Source organism: Anguilla rostrata, chromosome 11 (genome assembly GCF_018555375.3).
Source record: "Anguilla rostrata isolate EN2019 chromosome 11, ASM1855537v3, whole genome shotgun sequence".
Lineage (NCBI taxonomy): Eukaryota > Metazoa > Chordata > Actinopteri > Anguilliformes > Anguillidae > Anguilla > Anguilla rostrata.
The window spans coordinates 20,604,855-20,627,913 of NC_057943.1; the positions used below are offsets into that span (position 1 = coordinate 20,604,855).

At 46.4% G+C, this 23,059-nt stretch overlaps 1 protein-coding gene across 2 annotated transcripts in view; it reads left to right on the forward strand.

Moving 5' to 3' along the window:
• zbtb46 (zinc finger and BTB domain containing 46) overlaps nucleotides 1–23,059 on the forward strand; it is a 54,566-nt gene that overhangs the window by 25,636 nt on the left and 5,871 nt on the right. Inside the window, exons 3-6 of one of the 2 annotated variants that reach the window (XM_064298660.1) lie at nucleotides 9,093–9,368; nucleotides 15,012–15,226; nucleotides 16,283–16,325; nucleotides 16,445–17,138. In XM_064298660.1, coding sequence (XP_064154730.1) covers nucleotides 9,093–9,368; nucleotides 15,012–15,226; nucleotides 16,283–16,325; nucleotides 16,445–17,025 — 1,115 coding nt within the window. In that variant the 3' untranslated portion in view covers nucleotides 17,026–17,138. Of the gene's footprint in view, nucleotides 1–9,092; nucleotides 9,369–15,011; nucleotides 15,227–16,282; nucleotides 16,326–16,444; nucleotides 17,139–21,288; nucleotides 21,465–23,059 lie in introns of those variants that run through there. The other variant, XM_064298661.1, reaches the window with a different exon arrangement.

Below are 23,059 nucleotides of genomic sequence, written 5' to 3' on the forward strand. Positions count from 1 at the left end.
TGTCATTCTCAGCGAGAGTGTTGGAAAGAGGTGTCTCAAGGCAGGATTTAGAATCCTATCCTTAATTCAACCCACTTGTCATCAGCTCCTCTGCTCGTAGTAATTTGGTTGCGCTGTGCAGATCTCTTAGGCCTTACCCCCTACCCACTCCCTTAAACATTTAAGCAAAAATGAAAGAGATGGACAATGTGCTTTTCATTGAGAGGAAAATGTTATGTTTTATCATATACCCAACACACATGCGTGTTTTTTTGGCTTGGTTAAAAAAAAAAATTAAAAAAAGAAAAAAAAAACGTGTCCTGCTTTTCTGAGAAAATGACAGGAAATTCACAAGCCTTTTCCCCCTCGAAGGTATTGTGTATAAGAAAAGAAGAAAACTCCCACCCACTTGTGCAGCGGCCTGGCCCTTCTGCGCGGCTGGGCTCATCCCCAGATTTCGCCTGGCCCTCCGTTCCCCCGGCCGCCGAGCGGCTCGGAACAATCGGGCCCTCGGCGAAGACGTGCTGGTGGGCGAGCGGCCAAGCGCCTGGAGACGGGCGCGCGGTGCTCCGTGCCCTCTCGCCCACTCCGGGGCAGCCCGAGGCGGGGCCTTTCGCAGGCCTCAGCGCCAGGAAGGGGAGCGCGGTCGTGCGCTACCTGAGCAACGCGCCGCTCGGCTTTCGTCAGGGGCGCTAGGTTCCAGAAACGCTGCGGACGCTGTGGGTGGAAGGGGGGCAGAAACCGGGGGCGCTCGCTGGCGAAGGTTGCTGAGCTTTGTTTTGTTTTTTTAATGGTTTTTTTTCCATTCTGTTTTTTTTTCCATTCTGTTGTTTTTTGGGCTACCCGGTTGTACTGGTTAGGCCTTCGCCTACACAGAATTCCCAGACCTCAGAAGGGTCCACCTCAAGGTTTGTCCCACAAGCCTCTCCTGGGTGTCATTTTTGTTTTGCTTAGCGCTGGTGTTTCTCCCTCCCGCTGGCGCTGTCGGAGGAGGGAAATGATAGGCCGAGCCACCCAGCCCCTGCTCTCGGCCCTGATAAGTGGAGCCAGTGTCTGTGGGGGTGACAGATTCCTGTCTGGCCTGCATCGCGTACGCCACCCCCAGAATTCATTCAGGGAGATTCAAATCCGCCCGTTCCACATTCCTCTTTCCAACTGAGGAAGCAGCCGAGCCTCCTTCCTCCACTCCCAAATTATACTTTTGTTCGGTTATTGTGTGTTTATCACCAGCTCCTCGCGCTCCCCTCCCCCTCCCTTTCCTACTCCCCCTCTCTCCCTCTTTCTTTTCTCTATCCCTCTGTCTCTCTGACTCTCTCCTCCTCTCTTCTCTCCCTCTTGCTCTCTCTTTCTCTCTCTCTGTCTATCTTTCCCCTCTATCTCTGTCTCCCCCTCTCATTTTCCCGGGTCTAATGAGAGGCAGCAGAAGAGATGAGCCCTTGGCATTCTTCTGAGGGAGGTCGGTCCAACTTGAGTTGGTTCCTTCTAGCTCATTCCGCACAGAGCCTTTAGCAGGGACGGGCTAAATGCTGCACTGGGCCTACACAGCAGCCTGAGCATGCGCTTTCTCCTGCATTCGGGTAAATGGAAGTGACACTTTTGTAACCTTAAATAAGAGGCTGTAACTGTGACACGAGCTGTCCAGTGGCTCTGGGGGAGGGGACCTCTTTAATTTGCGATGGTTCGGCTGATTTGGTCGTACGCAATTAATTTCAATTACCCAGCTCCTCTGGCAAGAGAAAAAAGAACCCTGGGGTAGATTCCGCTTTCCGCCACCCTTTCCCTCCTCTGATTTCCCGCCACCCTTTCCCTCGCCTATTTATACTTTTCAGAATCGCTTAGGCACACATATTACCACCTCGGTCCTTTAAATTCAATTGCACGATGGTTAAGTTAAAAAAAGAGTCTATTTTAACAGCTCAAGCTGATGCCATTACTTCCATATCTTACAGTACGTTGGCTTGATCTGGACTTTTAAAATTGCCACTGTACTGACATCAGATTCAGACAAGTAATTGTCATTGTCAATTGTCATTCATTGGAGTCCTTAGATTATCAGTGTGTGGTCAAGGAATGGCCACTCAGAGGGGCTTGCCTGTGCGTGTGCGTACGTGTGTATGTGCGTGGGGTCGTTTGAGGACTGGGAACACTCAGAAAAGGACGCATCAACTGTGCTGTATTGTTTGAGATAGATCCTTCCAGACCGTCTCATTCTTTATTTCTCCATGTTAAATGTGTTCGAGAAGGAAGTTGCCAAGGATACAGGGACATGGGCGTTCTGATGCAATTCTTCTGCGATGTGACAATGGACATGTGGAAGGGAAAAAAAATCGCCCACATCTCCACCACGCAGTCCTGTAGGAGTTTTCCAGCAGACACGGTGAAGCCCTAATCATCACAGGAAGGCGTTATGGGTGGCTTGCTTGGCGAACGTTTCGGAGCGGGGAGATGGGAGGGAACACCTAAGATCGATTGTGATTAGTTTAGTATTTTTACAAACGAGTCAACATGATGACTAAAAATGGACAGTGTGTTGCATGCTCTTTAAACCCTGATTTCTGGGCTCCACCCTGGATTTAAAGCAGTTCCACCCTCCCCTGAGCCTGCTTTTAGCACAAAGCTCTGCGTGTTTGCTTCTCTTCCCCACCCTGCATTCCATTTTCCCCAGGCACTCACTCCGCTCTCCTCCCCCTCTCCCCCCCCCACCCTCCCCTCCACACTGTTCGCAGTCCTGCTCTGCTAAGCTGCATTAACTCCCCAGATTACCTTGAGCCCTGCAATCCTCCAACCCCCCCACCTCTCTCTCTGTCTCTCTCTTTCTCTCTCTCTCTCTCTCTTCCCCCCTCTCTGTCCTCTCTCTCCTCTCTCTTAGCTCTTCTCCTCCCTCCTTCCAGCCTTCAGGGTCTGTTTGATTTATTCGTGCCCTCCCTCTCCTGCCTATCTCTCTCCGTGGAGGTTGTGGCCCGGTTAGTCCCTAAAAACAACAGAGAGGGAGAGAGAGAGAATGAGGGAGAGGGAAGAGAGAGAGGAATAACAACCTCTCTTTTACTTTCCATCCTCCCTCCTTTTTTTAACCCAGCATTTTTTTCATTCTCCTCTCCCACACTGCTTTTAAATTGCCTCTGAATTCTTGAGCTTTTTTAGTGCTTCACTCCCCCTTTTCTTGAAAATTACTTTTTACCCTTTCAAACTTTGGTGTGCTGAGGAAGCAAGTTCGACCTTCCCTCCCTCCCGCTCAGGTCACGCATGCTCACACACTCAAATACACACGCACTCACGCACTCATACACACGCTCACACACTCACACACACACACACACACTCACTCACTCACTCATACACATGCTCACATACTCACATACACACATACTGTACACACATGATCACATGCTCACATACACACATACTGTACGCACATGCTCGCATGCTCACATACACACATACTGTACACACATGCTCGCACACTCACATACACACATACTGTACACACATGCTCACATGCTCACATACACACATACTGTACACACATGCTCGCACACTCACATACACACTCACTCACACACTCATAGACATGCTCACATACACACACAGTCACACACTCATACACACGCTCACACACTCACATACACACACGCTCACTCACATAAATACATGCTCGCACATACATACTCGCTCGCACACTCACATACACTCACACACTCACATACACGCTTACTCGAATATGCGTACGCACACTCACGCAAATGTGATGTCCCCTTTCCCGCTAGCCCCCGCCTGTGATATGTCTCCACAGAAAATACACATGAAAAGATCACCGCTCCTCTCCTGGGTCGCTGCGTTGTCCTGTTACCTCCTGGATCTTCTCCAATCTTCTTTGTTGTATTCAAAAGTGACAGACAGGTGCTAAGATTACCCTAAAATGCCAGGAGTATTCACCAGTGTTCCACAGTTATGCTGCATCTCCAGTATCAAATTCTTGCCCCCCTCCTCCCCCAACACACAAACACACACGATTGAACACATTTTTGTTTACTGTACGCACCATATTCGCGAGCTGCTCCGTGACACTGAGTTCCAGACCATTCCCACAGACTGTTTCTCTCATGTGCCCTACATTTCAGTGACTGTGTTGTCCTGTCATGTTTGTCGTGGAATTAGCATTTTTTGCCTTTGATGAAGCTCACACTTTGTTCAGATTATTTTGATGTTCGTTCGAAGGACAGTCCCTGTCACCTGTGGTTCAGTACAAGCCTGGATATGGCACACGAGCAGGTCTCACAGTTTGGGACTCAGTGTGACTTGCATGTGCTAGCTATCTCCATCATGTTAGTGTGTACAGACCACCTCTCTTGAACGTTCTCGGTACAGGAGCCCACACTACAAACCTATTCTGTGATAGGCAGATGTGCTCTATACCCTTCTAGGAGCTATTTTAAATTTGTAGCACCTCACAGGATAGTGACTTGCCGAGGACACTAAGGATCCCTAGCTTACTGTATGTGATGTGCAGATGTGCAGATGTGAGTTTCCTTGTAGTGTTCATCAGCTGTGATGTGAATCGGGGGAAAGGAGGGTTTGGTTGGTCCTGCTCTCCCGTGCTGAAGGTGGGTGGGCATGAGAGCGAGCAGTAGGGGCGGGGCATGGGGGTGGGGGGGTTCGATTGTATCTGATGCTCCTTCCCTGGTTTACAGTGTTCGTTTGCCTTTAAAACCTGATATTTCTGAGAAGCGAGAGATTGTCCAGGGACACCCCGAAACTCCCTCAGACAAAGAGAGTGTTGAGTTTCGTTCAGGGAGGGGCGCTCGACTCCTACAGCTGGAGAACAAAAGGTCACAGAGGTCGGACCCTGTTAACTGACCTCACTCCCTCCCTCCCCGCTCGGAGGGGAGCGGGGGGGAGGGGGCCACGCATCGCTTCACCTCCCTCCTTTTTTTATTTCGCTTTAATGTACAGTCATACACCACAGCCTCCCACATGAAGCAGCGCACCACCGTTCCCCCCAACTCCTGCACTGCGCAGCCGCCTATTTGTGTCTACTCTTAAAAGGGGGTTTTATTTAGCATAAATGTTGAAGCCAAGGGTGGCTGGCTGCCATGGAAACCAAATTAAACTGAGAATCTCTTCAGAAGGAGAAATAAAAATTATTCGGACCTGTTGTTTCGAGAAAGAAACAAAGCAAGATTGATAATAGGATTTCGATAAGGCAAACAGTATTTTTGTACTGGTTGTTTAAAATACACTTATTAAGCAATATATATATGATATTTTATGTGTGAAATATATTGAGACCATTGTTTGCCCCTCCATTTCATGGAATTTGGTGGAGACGCTGGTCTGCATACAGAATGAGGGTTCTTTAATCACGTGGGTAGGCTGAGTGGATGGGGGTTCGAGGTTGAGTTTCTTTTTTGCTTTACTTTTTTTTTTGGTCTGTCGTTCTTTTGTCAGGGAAAAAAATCTGATCTACTTTATTGATTGACTGTGTGTCTCCAGCCCGCTGGTGAGAGGTGGGTGGCTTTAATGAATTCCTCCACGCTGTGCCCCCAACTACAACCCCTGCTCCCCCATCTTAATTAACTTTACCGTGTGTGTGTACGCCTGCGCGTACATCTTTATGCCATCTGAATCCACACAAAGCTCACACCCTTCCCAGCTCGCACATTCTCTCTTCATGGAATTTGACGGTTTACGCGTGCTGTTTTTTTTTTCATTCTTCCTCCTCTCAGCCTTAATATCTGACACGATTAACAGTCCACCCTAACAAATCGCATCTGGCAGTTTTTTTGGCTTTTCCATGGGCAGGCACACAAGCACACGAAACTGATATTTCAGCCTAAGACCAATACAGTAGCTGCCAGGATCAGGTTGGCAAGGAGCCTGTTGCGTTTCCCCATTTGTGTTGCTTCTGAACCTGTGGGCTGGCAAGCCCAATCATTCCAGGCCCCTCACCTCAACGCCACTGAGCAGCAATTAGTCTTCTGCTCATTTCTGAAGCAGACGGGCTGGACGTTAAGAGCCGCCCTGAGACCGCAGCGTTTCGTGTTGCCTTACGTTGTATTTCTCAGCAGTGCATTTCGCTCGCTTGTTTTGTGGTCTTTCTAATTACACATGGTGGGTGTTCCTGTTTTTTGCCTGAGAACACAGTCAAGGTGTATCAGGATCCATACTGCAGAAATGTCATGGAGTAATCCTTCTACGAGGAGACACCCATTTGGGCACTTGTAGCAAAAGTCAACCGTTACTGAATTGTGAAATTATGCAAAGTCTCTGACTGTACTGATGGTTGTTCACTGATAGCGAGGGCTGGGATTTGGGGCCTGTGTGGGTGCCTTGTCACTGACCACCGGTGCATTGCACACGTATCTGACTGCAGAGTCAGAGGAGGTAGAATTCAAAAACAACAAACCGAAATGTTTATCATTCTGACTTGACTTCCTGCATATGTTACCTTGGTTTCATTGTGAGATACTCATTGGCAGTCTCCTCATTTCCCAAAAGTTCAAAAATGGTATATACTTACGTTAAAGCGAAAGCTGAGTATTATTTCTGTTAATAATAAACATCGGTGCCCTTGAATGGCTTGTGTACAGCTGATTTCCTCCTGACAGCGTTGCTCAGAAACAGATCCAGCGGTTCCATCTCTTCTCTTCTTACTGTGCCTGACCTGCCGTGCAGAATAACCGCCTGTGTGTACCATGGTGCCCCACGTGATGCTCCTTCCATAATTACGTAGTAATTTCACTTTTGAGTACTTTCTGACTGTGAGTTTTGTGTGTAGGTATGCATGTGGGTTTTGTATATTGGTGGGGGCTTCTGTGTGTGTGTTTGCATGTGTGTGTGTACATACAGTATGTCTGTGTGTTTCTGGGTCTGCTGTTTGTGTTGGGGACAGTGTTTGGTTGTGTAGTTGTGTTATATCCTCTGTACTGGAAGGCTGCGCTGGGGGCAATGGTGTGTTTTAGGCTGGCCTGAGTCTGTGGCCCAGCTGTCCCCCTCCTGCCTGCCTGCCTCCAGCAGACTCCGGTGGGACGGTTTTCCATGAGGACGGCTTTTCCTGGCAGCGTCCCACGGCAGACGGGAGCGGCTTTGTTCCTCTCAGTTGTTATTTATACAGCGTGGAGCGCTGATATTCACAGAGCCCGTCAGTCTCCCGCTCTTTTATGCCCCCCCCCCCCGTCTCCTGGGACCGCACGGTAAATACTCAGCGTGGCTCTTAGTTAAGGTGTGTGTCTGTGTCTGTGTCTGTGTCTGTGTGCGTGTGGTTTTGTGCGCGTGTGTGTGTGCGTGCGCGTGTGTGTTTTGTGGGGGTAGAAAAAAATTGTTCATACAAGAAGATGATGGATCTGGGAGATGCAAGGGTTGGTAAACTGTGTGTGACTCCAATGAAGTTGTCATCAGCGGGCTGCCAGTCGTGCAGTTTGAAGGAGGCAGAGCTGGAGAGGAGCCGCTGAGCTCTCCTGGTGGCAGCTGTTTTGAACAGCCTCCTTCCTTTTTCCGCTGTCGAATGAGTCCAAACCTCTTTCTGGAGAGTGCGTTCCTCGCGTGTTCCACAGCCTTCTCGAGTGTGTGGATTCAGTCAGAGATGTGTGCTAAGCTAATGCCATCGCTCATATCCCACGTTTTATTTTCATATTGAAATGGTGCTTTTGTGGGGGTGGAACCTTTTTTTTTATTAACTCTGACTATGGTTTCGCCGAGCCAGGATTGTGTGATTGCACATGAGTCTTTCTGACTTTTTGTCTGTTCATCAGTAGGTTGACAGACAAAGGTAAGAATGGATTTTGATGAAAGTTGCTGAAAAGATTGGCTTTAGGATCTGTAAGAAATTACTAATCATTTTAAGAGTATTATTGCTATTATTATATTTTAACCACTAAACATGACACACGTACACTCCCCACCAAGTGCCACTAGCTGCAAGTGAGACAAAAGCAGAGGTGAACATGAATAAAAATTTAAAAATCTCCTAGATTAACCGAATCTCAATGACTACATAAAAAAGAAAGAAGAGAAAGTGACTGCTATCGGAGACATAGCACGTCACCAGTCCACCCTCACTTTCCCACCACGTCTTATCTCTACCCCCATATGCCTTTCACCTCTTACCACAGACCAAGCTGAAGTCTAAGAGCAAGATCACAGATGCACCTACAATTTGAATATGAATGTGCAAATGTGAACATCAGGCTGTGGTTTTGCCGGGTAGAGAAATGGGGAAAGGCATGTGGTTTAAAAAGGTGGTTTTCTACTTGCGTGCTGAACTCTTTCGTACTCGATCATAACCCCCGTAGAATTGACTCTGATAACCTGTAATGAAACAGTATCAGTCGGAAAGAGGTAGTTCATTTTCATTTTGCTTTTGCCATGTTTGTTGATCGCAATTACCTTCCGACTTTGTTCTCGGGATGGGTACGAGTAATGGGTTGATCAATCACTTATCATTGGATATGTACCTACTAGGTCTTTTATCATAAAGGTTCCGCATGCACAACCATATCTTGGACCTTGGCTCTATTTATTGATTTATCATACAGTATGTAAAAAAAGCCTTTTCTCCTTAAGTATTCCTGCAAATAATACTATACAATAATACCCTATACAACTTAGCAATGAACGTGTCTTTCTAGCACCTCAAACCGGGTTACTTAATATTAAAATTCAGTTTGGTTCAGTCACAGCATGTTTGTTATCATGGATAGCTAGCTAGCCAACTACTGAATTATATTCAAAACAGAGGCTACACTATAAACATAGTCAAGCTATAACTAGACTAGCTACCCTCTAGATAGTCATTTATGGACATCAGGCTGACCCTGTTGCAAGTATAATATTGTAACTGTTGGCTTGCTTGCTCTTAAAATGTCCACTTTATTTATTGAGCCAGACTGATGTGCATGAATTGAGAACAGTGATTGTACATTTTCAGGCCTCACTTCATAGTCGGGCGTATATGGAAAATTAATGTTCATGTCCCAGCCAATCTGAATTGAGTATTCAGCCAAGCTGTAGTATATGCTCACTATAAAGGTTACAATTTGGTGGATGGCTTCTCCTTGAATACCGATTGGTTCCTCCAATCGTGACTGACCAATCACGGGTCCTGATTCTCTCCACAGTTGCCGATGTCATGGAGCCCAACAGCTCGGACAGCCGCGGCGACCGGCTGGACTTCTTCGTGAAGCAGGAGGAAGCGCTGTCGGGCGACCCCGCCTTCCTGTCGCAGGCGCTGGCAGCCGAGAAAGACGACCCCGCGTGCCAGGCCGCCTCCGTGGCCAACCTGCGCGCCGCGCTCATGAGCAAGAACAGCCTCCTGTCGCTCCGCGCGGAGATGCTGGGGGAGGACAGCCCCCTCCTCTTCGATTACCTGCCCAAAGGTGGGCACTCCTTATCCCGTAAGTTAGCCTTTTTAATCAAATATCCCAACCTGGTAGAACCCTCCCCAACGCGCCCACTCACTGTGGTGTGAGTCTGTGAGTGTCCAGTTACAGCGCGCTGGGATAATCTTCACAGTGATGTGATGAATGTTGTGTTGTGCTTGGTTTAGTTTGAATATGTGAGTGCTCAGTTACATTATGCTGGGTTCAGTTTGGCTGCTAATGTGTTCAGTTACTATTTGCTGGGTTCAGATTGACTGTGCAAGTGTTCAGTAAGGATTTGCTGGGTTTAGTATGAATGGTTGAGTGTTAAGCTGAGATGTGCCGGGCTTTGTGTGAGCAAGTCTTTATCAAATGAAAACATTTGAGTGTGCATGCTGAGTTTACCTTGAACAGGAAGGCCCTGTCAACTAAAAATATGTTTGCAGGATGTTAGTGGTACCAGTTGGAGAGTGCTTTTAATAAAAGCTTTTAAATCATTAAGCTAATTTTACGGATATTGCTCCGCTCCATCAAGTTATTTTGGACATATGGGTGTAGTTGTGTTTTTTTCTTGTCTTGCCTTGCCGTGTAATTGCATCTTTTGTTGGTTAAACTCAGTGCATTTGTTTCCCCTGAGAAAGGGAAACGAGCTCAAACTTTAAATCCGGTCATGCTCTTTTAGCCCGCCCTGCACAGATGACAAAAGAGTGGGCCTTTGATATGGTAATGGGCAGCCGGCGGGGGAACTTCCCTGTGTGTTGAAGGTTGTACTGAGTGTGTCCAATGAAGATGTCGCCAGTCGGTTTAAAGGATCAGCAAAGCCATTGAGCCGTAGCTATGACGCTAAGCTGAGGCTAACAGTGGCTTTAAATGTTTTTTGTTGGGGTTTTTTTTCGGGGTGACCAGCAAACAGCAAATGCTCTGAGTACCCCTTGTTATCCTTGGAGTTGTGTGAGTGAAAGGGATGGTAGTACCAAATATGGAAAGAAAAAAAAAATAGAAGGAACATGTTTAAAGATCATGGAGAAGTAACGCAAGCATCTAGAGTTGATAGATTGCTGCTTTTTTCCCCTCTCCCTGTCCCCACCCTCGTCTTTAACTTCAAAGCGTATTTATTGTAATCCCTGAGAAAGATTGATCCAGTGGAAGCGGGAGGTGACACAAGGCAGTTTCGGCTGCAGACGATTGCTGCAGTTATCAGTCCGACATTTTCAGCACATGGGATCCGATTTCTTTGCAATTGATACATGTCTGTCTGTCATTTATGAAGTGTGCTGACAAACGCATTGGCTACTTTTTTTTCCTTTTTGGGGGGGGTTTTGGGTGAAATGAATTTGGAAAGCTACTCAGTAATCACACTGGAAATGAATAATAATGTACTCGGTCTGGGAACTGGGCCGTCTCAATATATATTGCAAAGAAGTATAGTTTATTTTGTTTGTTTTTAGGGCCTTTGAGGTTATTTCTATGCCTGTTCTATACTTGGATGTGTCAGGCTCTGGTGTCCCTGACCTTCTGTTGGTATGTGTGAAAAGAGTGGAGGATCAGGTACGCTCTTGGATCTATCAAGTGGACTCACTGCCCCAATAAAATTGGATAATGGTGGTCAGTCTAACAATGTGGGGACCGAAATACTGTGGCAGCACAACAGGGGAGAGGTCCTCACTATGTCTGATCGTTATGATTTTCACACAGTGTGTCATCTCTCCTGCCTCATACGCAGACACATTGCCATGATGCAGGTTACCTTGACTGCAAGTCAAGGAAGAGCTCAGGAAACACATCCTGTTGGCATTTGTGACATTCTCTTTTTACGCTGGTCCTCAAAATGTATTTTCTTATGAAATCCACATTTCTATTCCCAATTTTTTCCCCCTTGTTTATTTCAAAGAAAAGTGTTACATCTATCGGTTAAGTGTAAATATGTGCTGATGGAGTGAGGTGCGCGTGCATGCGTGTGCGAGTGTGCGGGTAATTGCCTAAAATTACAGGTCGCCATGTTCACGGCTCCGCTTAATGAAGGTACGCAGAGCTCTGTTTTTTTTTCTTTCACAGGGGTTTGGCTAATTCACACGCTATGAATCTGTGCTGCAACCTAATTTTGAGAAAAGAGATTGAGGTTAAACTCTGGAGATTTTTTTCCCTGTGCCATTAGCGCTGCTTGTGATTGAACCGTGTCCCCCTGCTCCTCTTGTGAAGTAGGTGTGTTTTCCAAAGCCTTGATGTTCTGCTGGCCACAAGTGAGGCCCTGCATTGCCCTGAAAACCCCCCTCACTTACAGGCCAACTCTGCTGATGTCAACCACGGTCAAGCACCTTTCATGTGTTTAATGTACCACGGGAATGGCAGGCCAATAGATATTGCCGCTGTCTGACCGTAGCATGACCACAGATGCAGTCTCAGTGAAACTTACCTCTGCTGTCCACACGAACGTGTCATTTCTCCACGGTATGCAATGCTATCTGTCGCTGCTACTTTGGCATTGACAGCATGGCAGTGCTATTAAATTCCATGACATAACAGACCAAATAAAGTTGTTTTATTGAAAGCAGTATATTCGAAAATATATATAAAATCTGTCTGGTTGCCATACAAAAATGTTAGGGATAATAAACGAAATCACTGTGCGTTTGCCGTCATTGTGGTGTTTCTGGACTGAATGGCGGAGGTTGAAAGCATTATCCGCCGAAGGTCTCCGCGGTTCAGTCCTGCAAACGCGGACGCTGAATCAGTCCTGAGGGTCGGAGCGTGAATGGCATATCGGGGAAAGGGCCTGCATTTGTGTTTTTAGTGGCCTCCGAGCATGCAAGCGGCCTCATTGAAAGGAGCACACGGAGCCCCTGTCTGACTGGCTGAGGCAGGTTTAGAAAAGCAATGGCTTGACAATGTCCAACTGCCCTTTGTAGATGTTCTGATAAAAGGCCTGGAAGAGAAAGTGCACTCGCCCCAGCACTTAGTCCCAGGGCCTAAAGGCCGGGAGGGCAGCCCAGCCCACCTGGACCCCAGATCGCAAGCTCTTACTTTGGAATCTCCAGGTGCTCCTTTCACCCCTCTCCAGATGGGGCACCTGGAGTTCAGTTGGAGAGGGGAGGGCCACCCCTCTACCCTGCCCTTTAGCACTGCACTAAATCCTCTAGTTGTAAAATAGTAGAGTATTTTTGAATATGATGGAGACCAATTTCATCGCCGAGTATAAAGAATTTGAGTGACTTCTTCAATCGCGGATTGCCATAGCGAAGTCAAGGTATGCTGAATTCATCTTAGTGTTTTTGTCCGGGCTCCTGCAGTTTATTCCAGCCCTGCCTCAGGCTTGTTGTAATGCCAGGGAGATTTCAGTTCAAGAATAATTCACGTTTATAAAAAAGAGAGAGAGAAAAAAAAGACAGGAAACACAGGAAACACCCGAAAACGGTCTACTCCATTTTGGGGGAAAGAATGATCATATGTGTTTTATTTTCTCTGAAATATATGGTGTTTGGAAATTGTAAATATGGGTTGTGTCCATTTTGGCCTACACAAATTCCAAAGTTAAAGCCTGAAATTTAAGCTTCACTCCCACTAAAGGGGAGTTACGCAACAGCTGTTAATTAAATTGCGCGTCCTGCAGTCAGGCTATATGAGGGAATGGATGGGGCTCAAATTCAGATGAAATTTATTTCTTTGGGGGGGAGGGGGTGGAGAAAAGGGTGAGAGAAGACTGTTTTCTTCATCTCTGCCTTCTGTGAAAATGTCAGAGTGCTACGTCCGCTTACTGAATAGAACTTAGAGCAGCTATCATTGCACTAAAAGACAATATAATGTAACTGAGGATGCCACTGCTTTATTTCTGGTGCAAACACTCAGTTATGCCTCTCTCTCTCTATGGGAACATGTGTTTATCTATGTGTGTGTGTGTGTGTGTGTAATTAATGTTTACTTTATATTGTAAATGCATATATTCTAAAGGTCTCAATGTGTGTTTTGTACAAATTTCCCTTTTACCCCAGTTGCTCCTAACTACAAACTATTTCAGTCATGCTCCATGGACAATGTCACGTCATGTACATGAGTATGTGAGATATTGTCTCGGACCATTCCAAATCACTCTCTTGATTTTGTATACCTACTGTGGTAAAACCACTTCCATGTCGCTGACAATCAAATCAAAGGACACAGTGTATGGGGCTGGTTCTCCCACAATCTTCATTGGTGGAACACTCAGCACACAAGCTCAAAATGTCAGCCGCTACTTCCTACTCAAACAAAGCCTTGTGCAACCCACATGACTTGTAAACACAAAGGCAAACGTTTGTAGACCGCACCTTCCCTGGTCATTTTCTTTCTGCCTGGATCACCTAACTTTGTGTGTGTGTGTGTGTGTGTGTGTGTGCGCGTGCATGCATGCGTGTGTGTATGTGTGGGTGTGTGTGAGACTTCAGTCCGCTGTTTTAAAGTGCACCCATCGAGAGAGCAGAAACACACATTGTCCTTCTGTTCTCTGTGAAAAGCTGCAACTTTGTGTGTTTGTTTGTTTGTTTGTCTGCCATTGGTAATGACTTGTGGAGCAATATATATATAGGTGGTTTTAAGGATATGCCCAACTGGAATGCGTGAACCCATGCTTGTGCGGTTTGCAAGTGAACTCATGTTACATGGAGCTCACATACTGTTTGTTGTTTTAATGATTTTCCGCAATAGTGCCTGAAAGCATTACTACCAGCCCCTCACCCAATCCGAAACCACCAAACACTTAAGAATCGCAACAAAAGCAACTGAGGCTGGCTAATACGGTGTAGCGTGATGTAATTACGCTGAAGGGAAATGCAATATTCTGTTGCGATTGGATAGCAGAGGAGTGTCATCAGGGCCTTGACTCCCAGCGGGTCTTCTGGTAAAGGGGGGCTTGGGGGGCAGGGGTGCGGTGTCGGAACGATGGGAGAGAAGAAATTCTCCCTGAGAAATTTCCAGTGGTCTGTTGGCTGCTGCTCGACACCTTACGATTGCGTTCCTCTGTCCGGATCTGTCCCCCAAGCACGGCGGTCTCTCAGCTTCCCAGAAATACTGCCCCCTCTTTGGGCTTGTGGGCTTGCGTTGGGTATCTTCAAGCCTGGATGAAGAGAGCACGGTTCCGTTCAAAACCATTTCTCCCTGACGCGCTTAATAATTGATCGTGATTGCCAAACTGTGCCCCTTAACATCATCCTCTGAGCGCATTCATATACAGTTTTCCTGAGGAAGATTTAAATGGCTGTTAACAATGATAATCGGCTGTTGAGCTGGATGAGCAGCGTGCACTCTTAAAATAAAGCGGGGTCTTTTTGTTCTTACTGGTGAACTGCTGCACAGATAGAGCCAGAGTCTCTAGCAGAAGTCTTCTCTGCCCCTGGATGGATGCTCTGAAGCAGCTGGACGACTTTATTATTTTGAAACGAAGAGAAAAAACCCGAGCCTCCTTCGACACCTCTCCCTCTCTTCCTCGTCTTCTGTGCCCACGCGTGGGTGGGAGGAGAAGGAAGGCAGGAGCGAGACGGAGAGAGAGCGATGGAGAGAGGAGGAGCCCCCTCACCCTGTTCCTCGCGGACCGAGCGGCTCCGCTTCTCAGACTGCCCCTCTGTGCCTTCTTGCCCCCTCACATGTTGTGTAGAAGTGGCCAGCTGGTTCTAGTTTACGTGGGTGAGACTCGTTTCCTGTGTTCCTCAGGGCCTGGCTCCTACAACAGCAGCTCCAATCGTCCAGGGGGCAAATTTGATAGCAAACAAGGGGCGTCCTCTCCTCCTCCTCTTCCTCCTCCTCCTCTTCCACCCCTGCACCCCCACAACAGGCAGCCCTCTGGGCCCTCCAGCCTCCCTCAGGCTGGGGGGCTCCTGCCAGAGAGACTGGTAGTGGACGAGCCCCTGGACCCCTCATCCGCAGAGGTAAGCAGCCGCTGTACTGACCCCGGCCCTTCAGCTCCTGGAGTCTGTGTTCTTATTGGCCGCTGTCGGTGGAATTCGCTGCATTTCCTACGGATATGTGTGCATACCATCATACCTGTGCCTGATTGTCTTTTTCCGTTTCTCCTTCCTTTGATTTTTATTTCTGCCAATGTGAATGTTTTCTCAGCACTGCCATCCAAATATAGAGTCCCAATAGAAGCACAGTAAAAGCTGCTCAGTTTAGTTTTTTAAATATTTCATTTAGGAAATATAGTTTCATTGAAAGGGGTGAAACAGGACCTTAGTGGCAAGAAAAAAATTGAAAAAGTAAAAGTCGCCATACTGAATGGTACAAGGCAATAGAAGAGAGCATTGTGCCTATGGGATCGCTGGTCATTGGATTTATATTGTTTACTTGAATAGCATTTGTTTTCGTGGACCTCCCTCCCCAGAAGTCTCGCTGTCTCTGTAGATGAGCCATCTGTTTGTTAGCCTGTGGTGTGGCGTGCTTAGACGCGGGAGGAGGGGGGGAGGGCGGGGGTGGTTACTCGAGGGGCGAGAGGAGAGGGGGGTCGCTGGAGGTGGGGGTGAGGAGGGAGGGGCGGGCGTACCTACACAAGCCCAGGGATAAGCAAACAAACCTGTCAGAGGCATCTGCATCTCTCACCAGAGATGAGCAAATATTGAATATCCTCTTGTGAAAGGAGACAAAGAGTTATTCTCTCCCCACCTGTTGTGCAAATTGAATAGCACCCTGGGTGAACGTGTGGAAAAAAAATGCCAAACTGACCACCGTTCACAAGAATTATCCTGAGGCTGGAGCTATTATCCTGGCCGACAAAACACTCATTAGTTTGTCTCTTCCATTTTTTATGTTTTATTAAAATGCAACGCTGGATGTAACAATTTCTTTGCCTGTTTGCTTTTTTTCCCCTTTTGAAATCTGTCAGTCTGCCTGCCTTTGTGCATGCGTGTGTCTGCATGCTAAAAGAACATAATACATTACTGTGTGTGTGAGCTAGCCTGCGGTGCTAACGCTGTCCCCTGCGTTTACAGGAGGAGATGCTTTGTGAAGAGGGCGCTAACGGCTCGAGCGCAGGTAAGGACAGGCTTCCCCTCTCCGGCTCTTCCCTCAGTGCCTGCGCTTTGCATGCCCTCTCCTTTCTGACGCCGGACGGCGTGCGCGGCCGTGGTGCTCACGCCCTCTCTCTGTCTCAGGCCTGGAGGGCGGCCAGCCCCCCGGGGAGGAGGATCAGATGGCGGCGGCGGATGAGAGCGGCGCGGGCGTGGCGAGCTGGCGGCGGGAGCTGGCCTGCTCCCTGTGCAAGCGGCTGTTCGGCAGCCCGGACCAGCTGAGAGAGCACGAGTACAAGCACACGCTGTCCCTCATGGCCCTGTCGCTGGACTGCTTCGAGGCGCAGCGCCCCCTGGCTGCCAGGCCGCCGCCGCTGGCCGAGCAGCCCGCCCGCTACTTCTGCTCGCAGTGCCCGGCCAGCTTCACGCTCAAGTCCAACGCCGACCGGCACGAGAAGACCATCCACTTCAAGCGCAAGATGATGCAGTGCGGCCACTGCCTGAAGCAGTTCCGGGACCGCACCGACCTCAACCGCCACCTGTCCTCCGTGCACTCCAGCGAGCGCGTCTTCTCCTGCCCCGTCTGCGGCAAGGCCTTCAGCACGCAGAAGAACCTGGCCACCCACGCCAAGGTGTGCTGCCAGGCGGTCGCCATGTCCGAGCGGCTCTGGGACCTGCACCCGCTCAGGAGCGGGGACTCCGACTCCGCCCACGCCCACAACTGACGCCGCCCCTCCGTCTGTGCGCCTGTCGGCCCAGGAGCCATGGTCTTCTGACGCATGGTCCTGCCGTCCGCTACACTCCTACTGAAAGTCCGCGCTTGAATTACTTTCTCCTTGTAAGCTGTGACTGTTTATATGGATGAAGCATTGTTATATTTTATAAAAATGTGTATATTTGTATTTTTTGTATTTTAAATTAAATTAAAAATATCTATTTAAGGATTTGATATTTTATATTTTTGGTTCGCTGCAAATGTAGAAAAGCACAATCGCTATGCAAAGCAACAGGTCAAACATATATTGTGTGTTGAAGTGTGTTTAAGTGATCTCAATTCCGGTGTATTGGGAACGTTTATCAGTGTTGGTCTGTATGTATTTTTGAGCTGATCAGTGAAGCCCTTGGTCATTGCGTAAGAAGTGATGGTTATGCTAAGCTGGAGGCAGCTGGGGGTTGGCACTGCTGGTGCTACATGGGGAACTGTTCTCTCTTCTATGCACTTTGTCTGTTTCTGGTCACTGTTCAACATGTTTTTTCTCCAAATTGGGCTGAAATATTTCCAAACAAAAGCCCTTTAAAAACATAACTTTGAGTATTCATGACCGAGAAGCAGTGTGAAATAACACAACAGCCATTCAACAGCGCCACCTGCTGGAATATGTCAATTTTCTCCATTTTCTTCCTTTTTCTGGTTTTTGTTACCTCAGTAAAGCTTGCACAGAACGGGATGAAATACGAACGGGTTGAAAAAAAAATCCCTCTCTCGCACTGTTCTCAGCGTCTCCCTCTAAGCTGAACTGAATAATTGCTGTAATTGGCTCTGTGCTGCTCTGCCCCCGCTTGACCCTTGACCCCAGATAAAGGAGGAGTGGGCGGAGAATTGTAGGCGTGGTGGATTGAGAGTTAGGGCTGTGACCTCTTTTGATCCGCGCGGTGGCCTCACGGAGGGGTCAGTTCACTGGGGAGTGGGAGAGCGAGCGGCCTCTTGCTTCGCTGTTTGCCGGATATCAATATCGACATGTTGCCGTTTTTGCTATGTGCTTGTACCATTGTACATGATAGCCTCAGTAGATCTTATGGTGAGCCGCTCGGCGGTTGAAAATGCACACGGTCTCCCAGTGGACTTTGCACATATTTAAAGAAGAAACTCCCTTTTGTATTCTTTACTCTGGAAACAAGATGCAGCATTTCAGATGGCTGCTGTGAGCATCTAGTTTCATCAAAATATAAATGATTTCATTGCAGTCTTTCCACAGAACAGCAGCTTTCCCACTTCTCAATTCTGACACACTGCCTTTCAGAGCAACATGTACACCTCTCAGTAAGAAAGATCATAAGATATTTCGCTAACAGTGACCTGCTGTTAAAGTTCTCCATATTATTGAATAAGAGATTTTTGCTATTTTGTAGTTTTATTAGACATTTTTACATTGCACCTCTGTAATGTGCTAATTTAGGATTTGACATAAAATATGAAATTAGAGCCAAAGAATAGGTTAAGCAATACCTTTTAAGTGTAAGAGTTTACAAAGCACTGATTTTTTGTAAATTAGTGGCTCATTATCTTAAAAAGCTCTACCTCTGATGAAAATTCTTTATAAAAATTTTCACAGTTGACCTGGTGCTGAACAAGCTGGGTATGAGCCATAAGAATATGTCTTTTTATACAGTCACTTCTCTCAGCTACTCTCTATAGGGGGCTTGCACTGGAAGGGTCAGCTTAATGATGATGAAGGAAAATTGAATGAGTTACAGTTTTGATATTTTATTTATAATTATAAATGTTTTATTGATTTAACATTTGAATTATTGTTGTTGTTACATTTGCACTTTTGGTCTAAGCTGGCTTATTGGAGCTTCGATTGCTTCCCATATGTGAATCACCTGTCTTCAATCACCAATTGCAAGATGCATTTGTCACTTGTTTAAATGTAAACCCCCCATAAGCATTTGGCTTACAGTAAGGCAAGGCGAGGATGAGCCAGTTGCATTGATTTGAACTGGGCCTAATGCTGTGAAAATATTCAGCTAAATAGAATCTCACAGAAGTGCCCGGTTGGGTACATGGTCATAGGAAATGGACAGCCCCTGTCTTAAGATTTTCATTTTGATTTAAAATGTGCCCTTAAACAGTGTACTTACTGTAAAACGCACGCACTGTGAAGCAGAGGCTGCTAAACTGGCTGCCCTGCGATTCTTCCAGTCCAGGATAGGGGTGGATGGGGGGTTGGGGGAGTGGGGAGTGGTTTGTAAGAAGGACCTTTGCTAAAGGTGGCCATACCAAAGGCAATAAGCTAAAGTAATTCCGCAGTGTTTGATCAGTTGTATTTTTCTGGGGTATGGAATATTGTCTCTATGGTCTTTCCCATATATGAAATATATGGCTTGTGCTGACCTGAATGTAAGTTTTGTATGACAGGAGCTCGTTCCAGTAAAAAAGGAACTCACACTTCTTAAGGTCCATAAATTTCAGCTGCCCTTTCCTCAGGAAAACGGAAAACGAAATGCAACATTTCTTGTTTCTTACTGGCTTAAAAAATAAAAATGCTTATTTTATTCCTGAGTAGGTCTGCAGGTATTAGAAATGTACTAGAAACAAATCGTTGCTAAATATATTTGAAATGTTTAACACTGTTGTATTGTGCTGCATTTGTGATTTTGTAAATTCCTAAGCAACAAAAATACTTTATTTTAGACAGTATTTTAATTTGTATGATAGATGTGTATTTTTTTTAAAAAAGAAATATGAAACTACTTCTCTGTAGCTTGTATCTGCATTCAATAAACTGGTGATAAAGCAGCTTTAGAAACCTGTCCTTGAATTCACCTTTTAAAGTGTTTGATTTTTTATTTTTTAAGGTTCTCTTATGCTCTTTGATGCACAATGATTTGTCCTCAGTGTTCTTGAGATGTGTGAAAACCTCAGGAAATGAAGAGGTAGCGAGGTGTTCAGTCACATTACAGAATTTACCTCGTCCGAATGTCGAAATTCAGTCTTTCAGGGGGGATTAAACGAGGAGCATGTCTTCTCCCTTGTGCTGCGCACCACGTTTTGCAGCACGGCCGTAAAGTAAACGGGGCCATGATACAAACGCTTTGTTTGACCTTCTTTGCATCTGCTTAACTCAACGCAAGTCTAGACCGCAGGATAATTGGCTTAGCAGCGGCTAAATAAGAAAAGGACATGCCGCTTAAATGCGCTGGGCTGACCTCAGGTTACCGCCGCGCCTGTTTCACTCGAGCGGCATCTCGCAGGCATAAACCTAGAGCTGGTCAGCTCCTGCGGTTTCAGCGTTTAACTGGTACCCTACTGTCTCAAGATCAGCAGTTTCCAGGGTAACCGTCAGTTCGGGGTGGTTTCAGGGATTAAACACATGAGTTGTGGTGCTGTAATGAAATGACGGGGAAGCAAATACAGTCATTGCAAAGTCGGTCTCTACGTAGAGTCTGGTGTCTGGCCATTTGCCAATATGTTTTGTAGGCCTGCATGTACTGTATATAAGCCTTATAAAGTTTTATAGTTTTGTACATTATAGTTAAGTTTTAATATTATTAATAGCCTAGTACCTATTGCTAATAGTTTTCACATATTTGTAACTATGTCTTCATGAATTATGAGTGGAATATGGTTCCAATACAGACAGTATGCGGTCCAATGCGGTTCAGTCCATAAGTGTCTGCCATAATTTTTGTTGTTTTGGTCCTGTACTCCAACGCATTGGATTTGAAATGAAGCAATGAATATGAGGTTAAAGTTTAGAGCTTTAGTTTGTGGGTATTCACATATTTTTGGGATTCTTGTAGGAATTACGGCCCTTTTTATACATGTTTAGGGGACCATAAGTAATTGGACAAATTAATATAATCTAAAATTAAATTATCATATTTAGTACTGGCTGGATATCCTTTGCTTTTGATGATTGCTGAAGGCTGCAACCCATAGACATGGCCAGATATGGGTATCTTCCCTGGTGATGCACTGCCAGGCCTGTAATGTAGCATCTTCAGTTTCTGCTGTGCCAAAGACTTTCTGCTTTCAGTCTTCAGGAAGTAAAAGATGCAATCCATTGGATCACTGGCCATAGTATGTAAATTCAACAATCCAAATGCTATGCGCCTCCCCCGGTTGTCGTCAGTGTCTCCAGGTCTAAACCTCATGGGCCCGCGACTCAATTCGGACTTTGTGGGACGTGAAGTGATGCTGACGTTAACGGAAAGGCGGCGTTCCACAGTTGTTAACCCCTTGGTTCCTGTCGTTTGTGTTTCAGTGAACGATTTCACGGTGATCAGGAAGAAGTTCAAGTGCCCGTACTGCAGCTTCTCGGCCATGCACCAGTGCATCCTGAAGAGGCACATGCGCTCGCACACCGGGGAGAGGCCCTACCCCTGCGAAATCTGCGGGAAGAAGTTCACCCGCCGGGAGCACATGAAGAGGCACACTCTGGTGAGTGCAGTGCGCCACCACGCAGAATGGGGGCAGCAGTGAGTACAGAGGAACGCTAGCACAGCCAGAGCTAAAGGCATAGTGGCATTACATTACATTCACTTAGCACCCTGCCTTACCCAGAGAGACTTACAGAAGTGGAGAACATTAGTGTCCATCACTGGAATACAAAAGCGCAATAAGGCACAGTAGGTCCATTTGTAATCAATAAATGTAAAGATAGCCAAACAAAACAACAATTGGTAGTGTAACACAAGTAAATACCACTACACAGAGGACCTATCTTTACACCTCTATGGCTATAACATGATTATCCTTAAAGGAAATGTGAAAAGGTTGATTTTCAGTCTGCGCTGGAAGATGGGTAGGGTTTCTTCTGTCCTGACCACAGTAGGAACCTCATAGAAGTTGCCAAACGGAGAGGTCTGGCTGGTAATTCCAAAGCATCTTATATAGCAAAATTATCCATTCAGGGTGTCTGTATAGTGCCAGATTATCCTTCAAGTAACTAACATTTATGTTTATAATTGTGAATAAATGCTATAGAATTCATCTGTTCGTATGTACTGTCTTTGAAAGCATAACATTCCTGCACAAGCTGCTGTGGATTTGCCTGAAGTGTACTTTCTTGCTTTAGGGTTAGGGTTAGTGAAAACCGTAAAGCTAGTTGTCAGAAACTAATGTAAATATTTAAAATATCCTTCATTGAGCATACAACTTTCTGGGCCATTCAAAAACAAACACTGAAACTGAAATAATACTTTTAAATAAAACCCAGAAAATGACATATATCTTTAAATTGATTGAGTTCTCATAGTCTGGCATTTGTATTAATGTAAGGGTGCCCTTTGTGATGTCCTTTTCCTTTTTACGCACCTGGAATCACTTAAAGCTATATTATCCGCAGACGGAACCCTATAATTCTAAGCTCTCAGGGACATACAGGGCAGGAGGGAATACCGAGGCTTCTTATCGTTATGTGTGGAAAAACCTGGGTGCGTTCAGTCAGCATAGAGCGGCAGACATTTTGCAGAGGGGCTGATGGGAGGTGGAATCTGAAGTATGTCAAACGTACTGTACTTCAAAATCTCAAGCTCTGGACTTCAATTTAGCAAATATTTTGTGCTGTGCTGCATTTTGTATGTACTCCTCTAAAATGCGAGTGTTCATTCAGTTGTCTTTCCTGTCTGGAGTTAAAAGCCATTCGACCAGTCTCAGACTGCTCCATAGAAGCTAGGAATCTAGCTATTATAAATTTGACTGGATTGATTCACAGTCAGACTGCAAGTTTGCCCAGCCCTGACCCTGAGCTGACTCTTACCTCACCACATGAGGGACTGATGAAGATGTCGTCTTCTATCCTCTCATGTCAGCCACGTTGTCTTCAGACAGCGAACACATGCTTGGACACATGTGCTTAATCTGACGCTGGCGAGAGCACGCCGCAGAAATTTGCTTTGGTTTCAGGCAGATGATAGGCGTCCAAAATCACGTTGAGAGTCGGTGGCTTTATGGGGGAAAGCACCGCTGTGAAATTCCAGCGGTCTCAGAGTGAGAACGGAGGGGAGTGCAGCAGTGATAGCACACTCACCGCC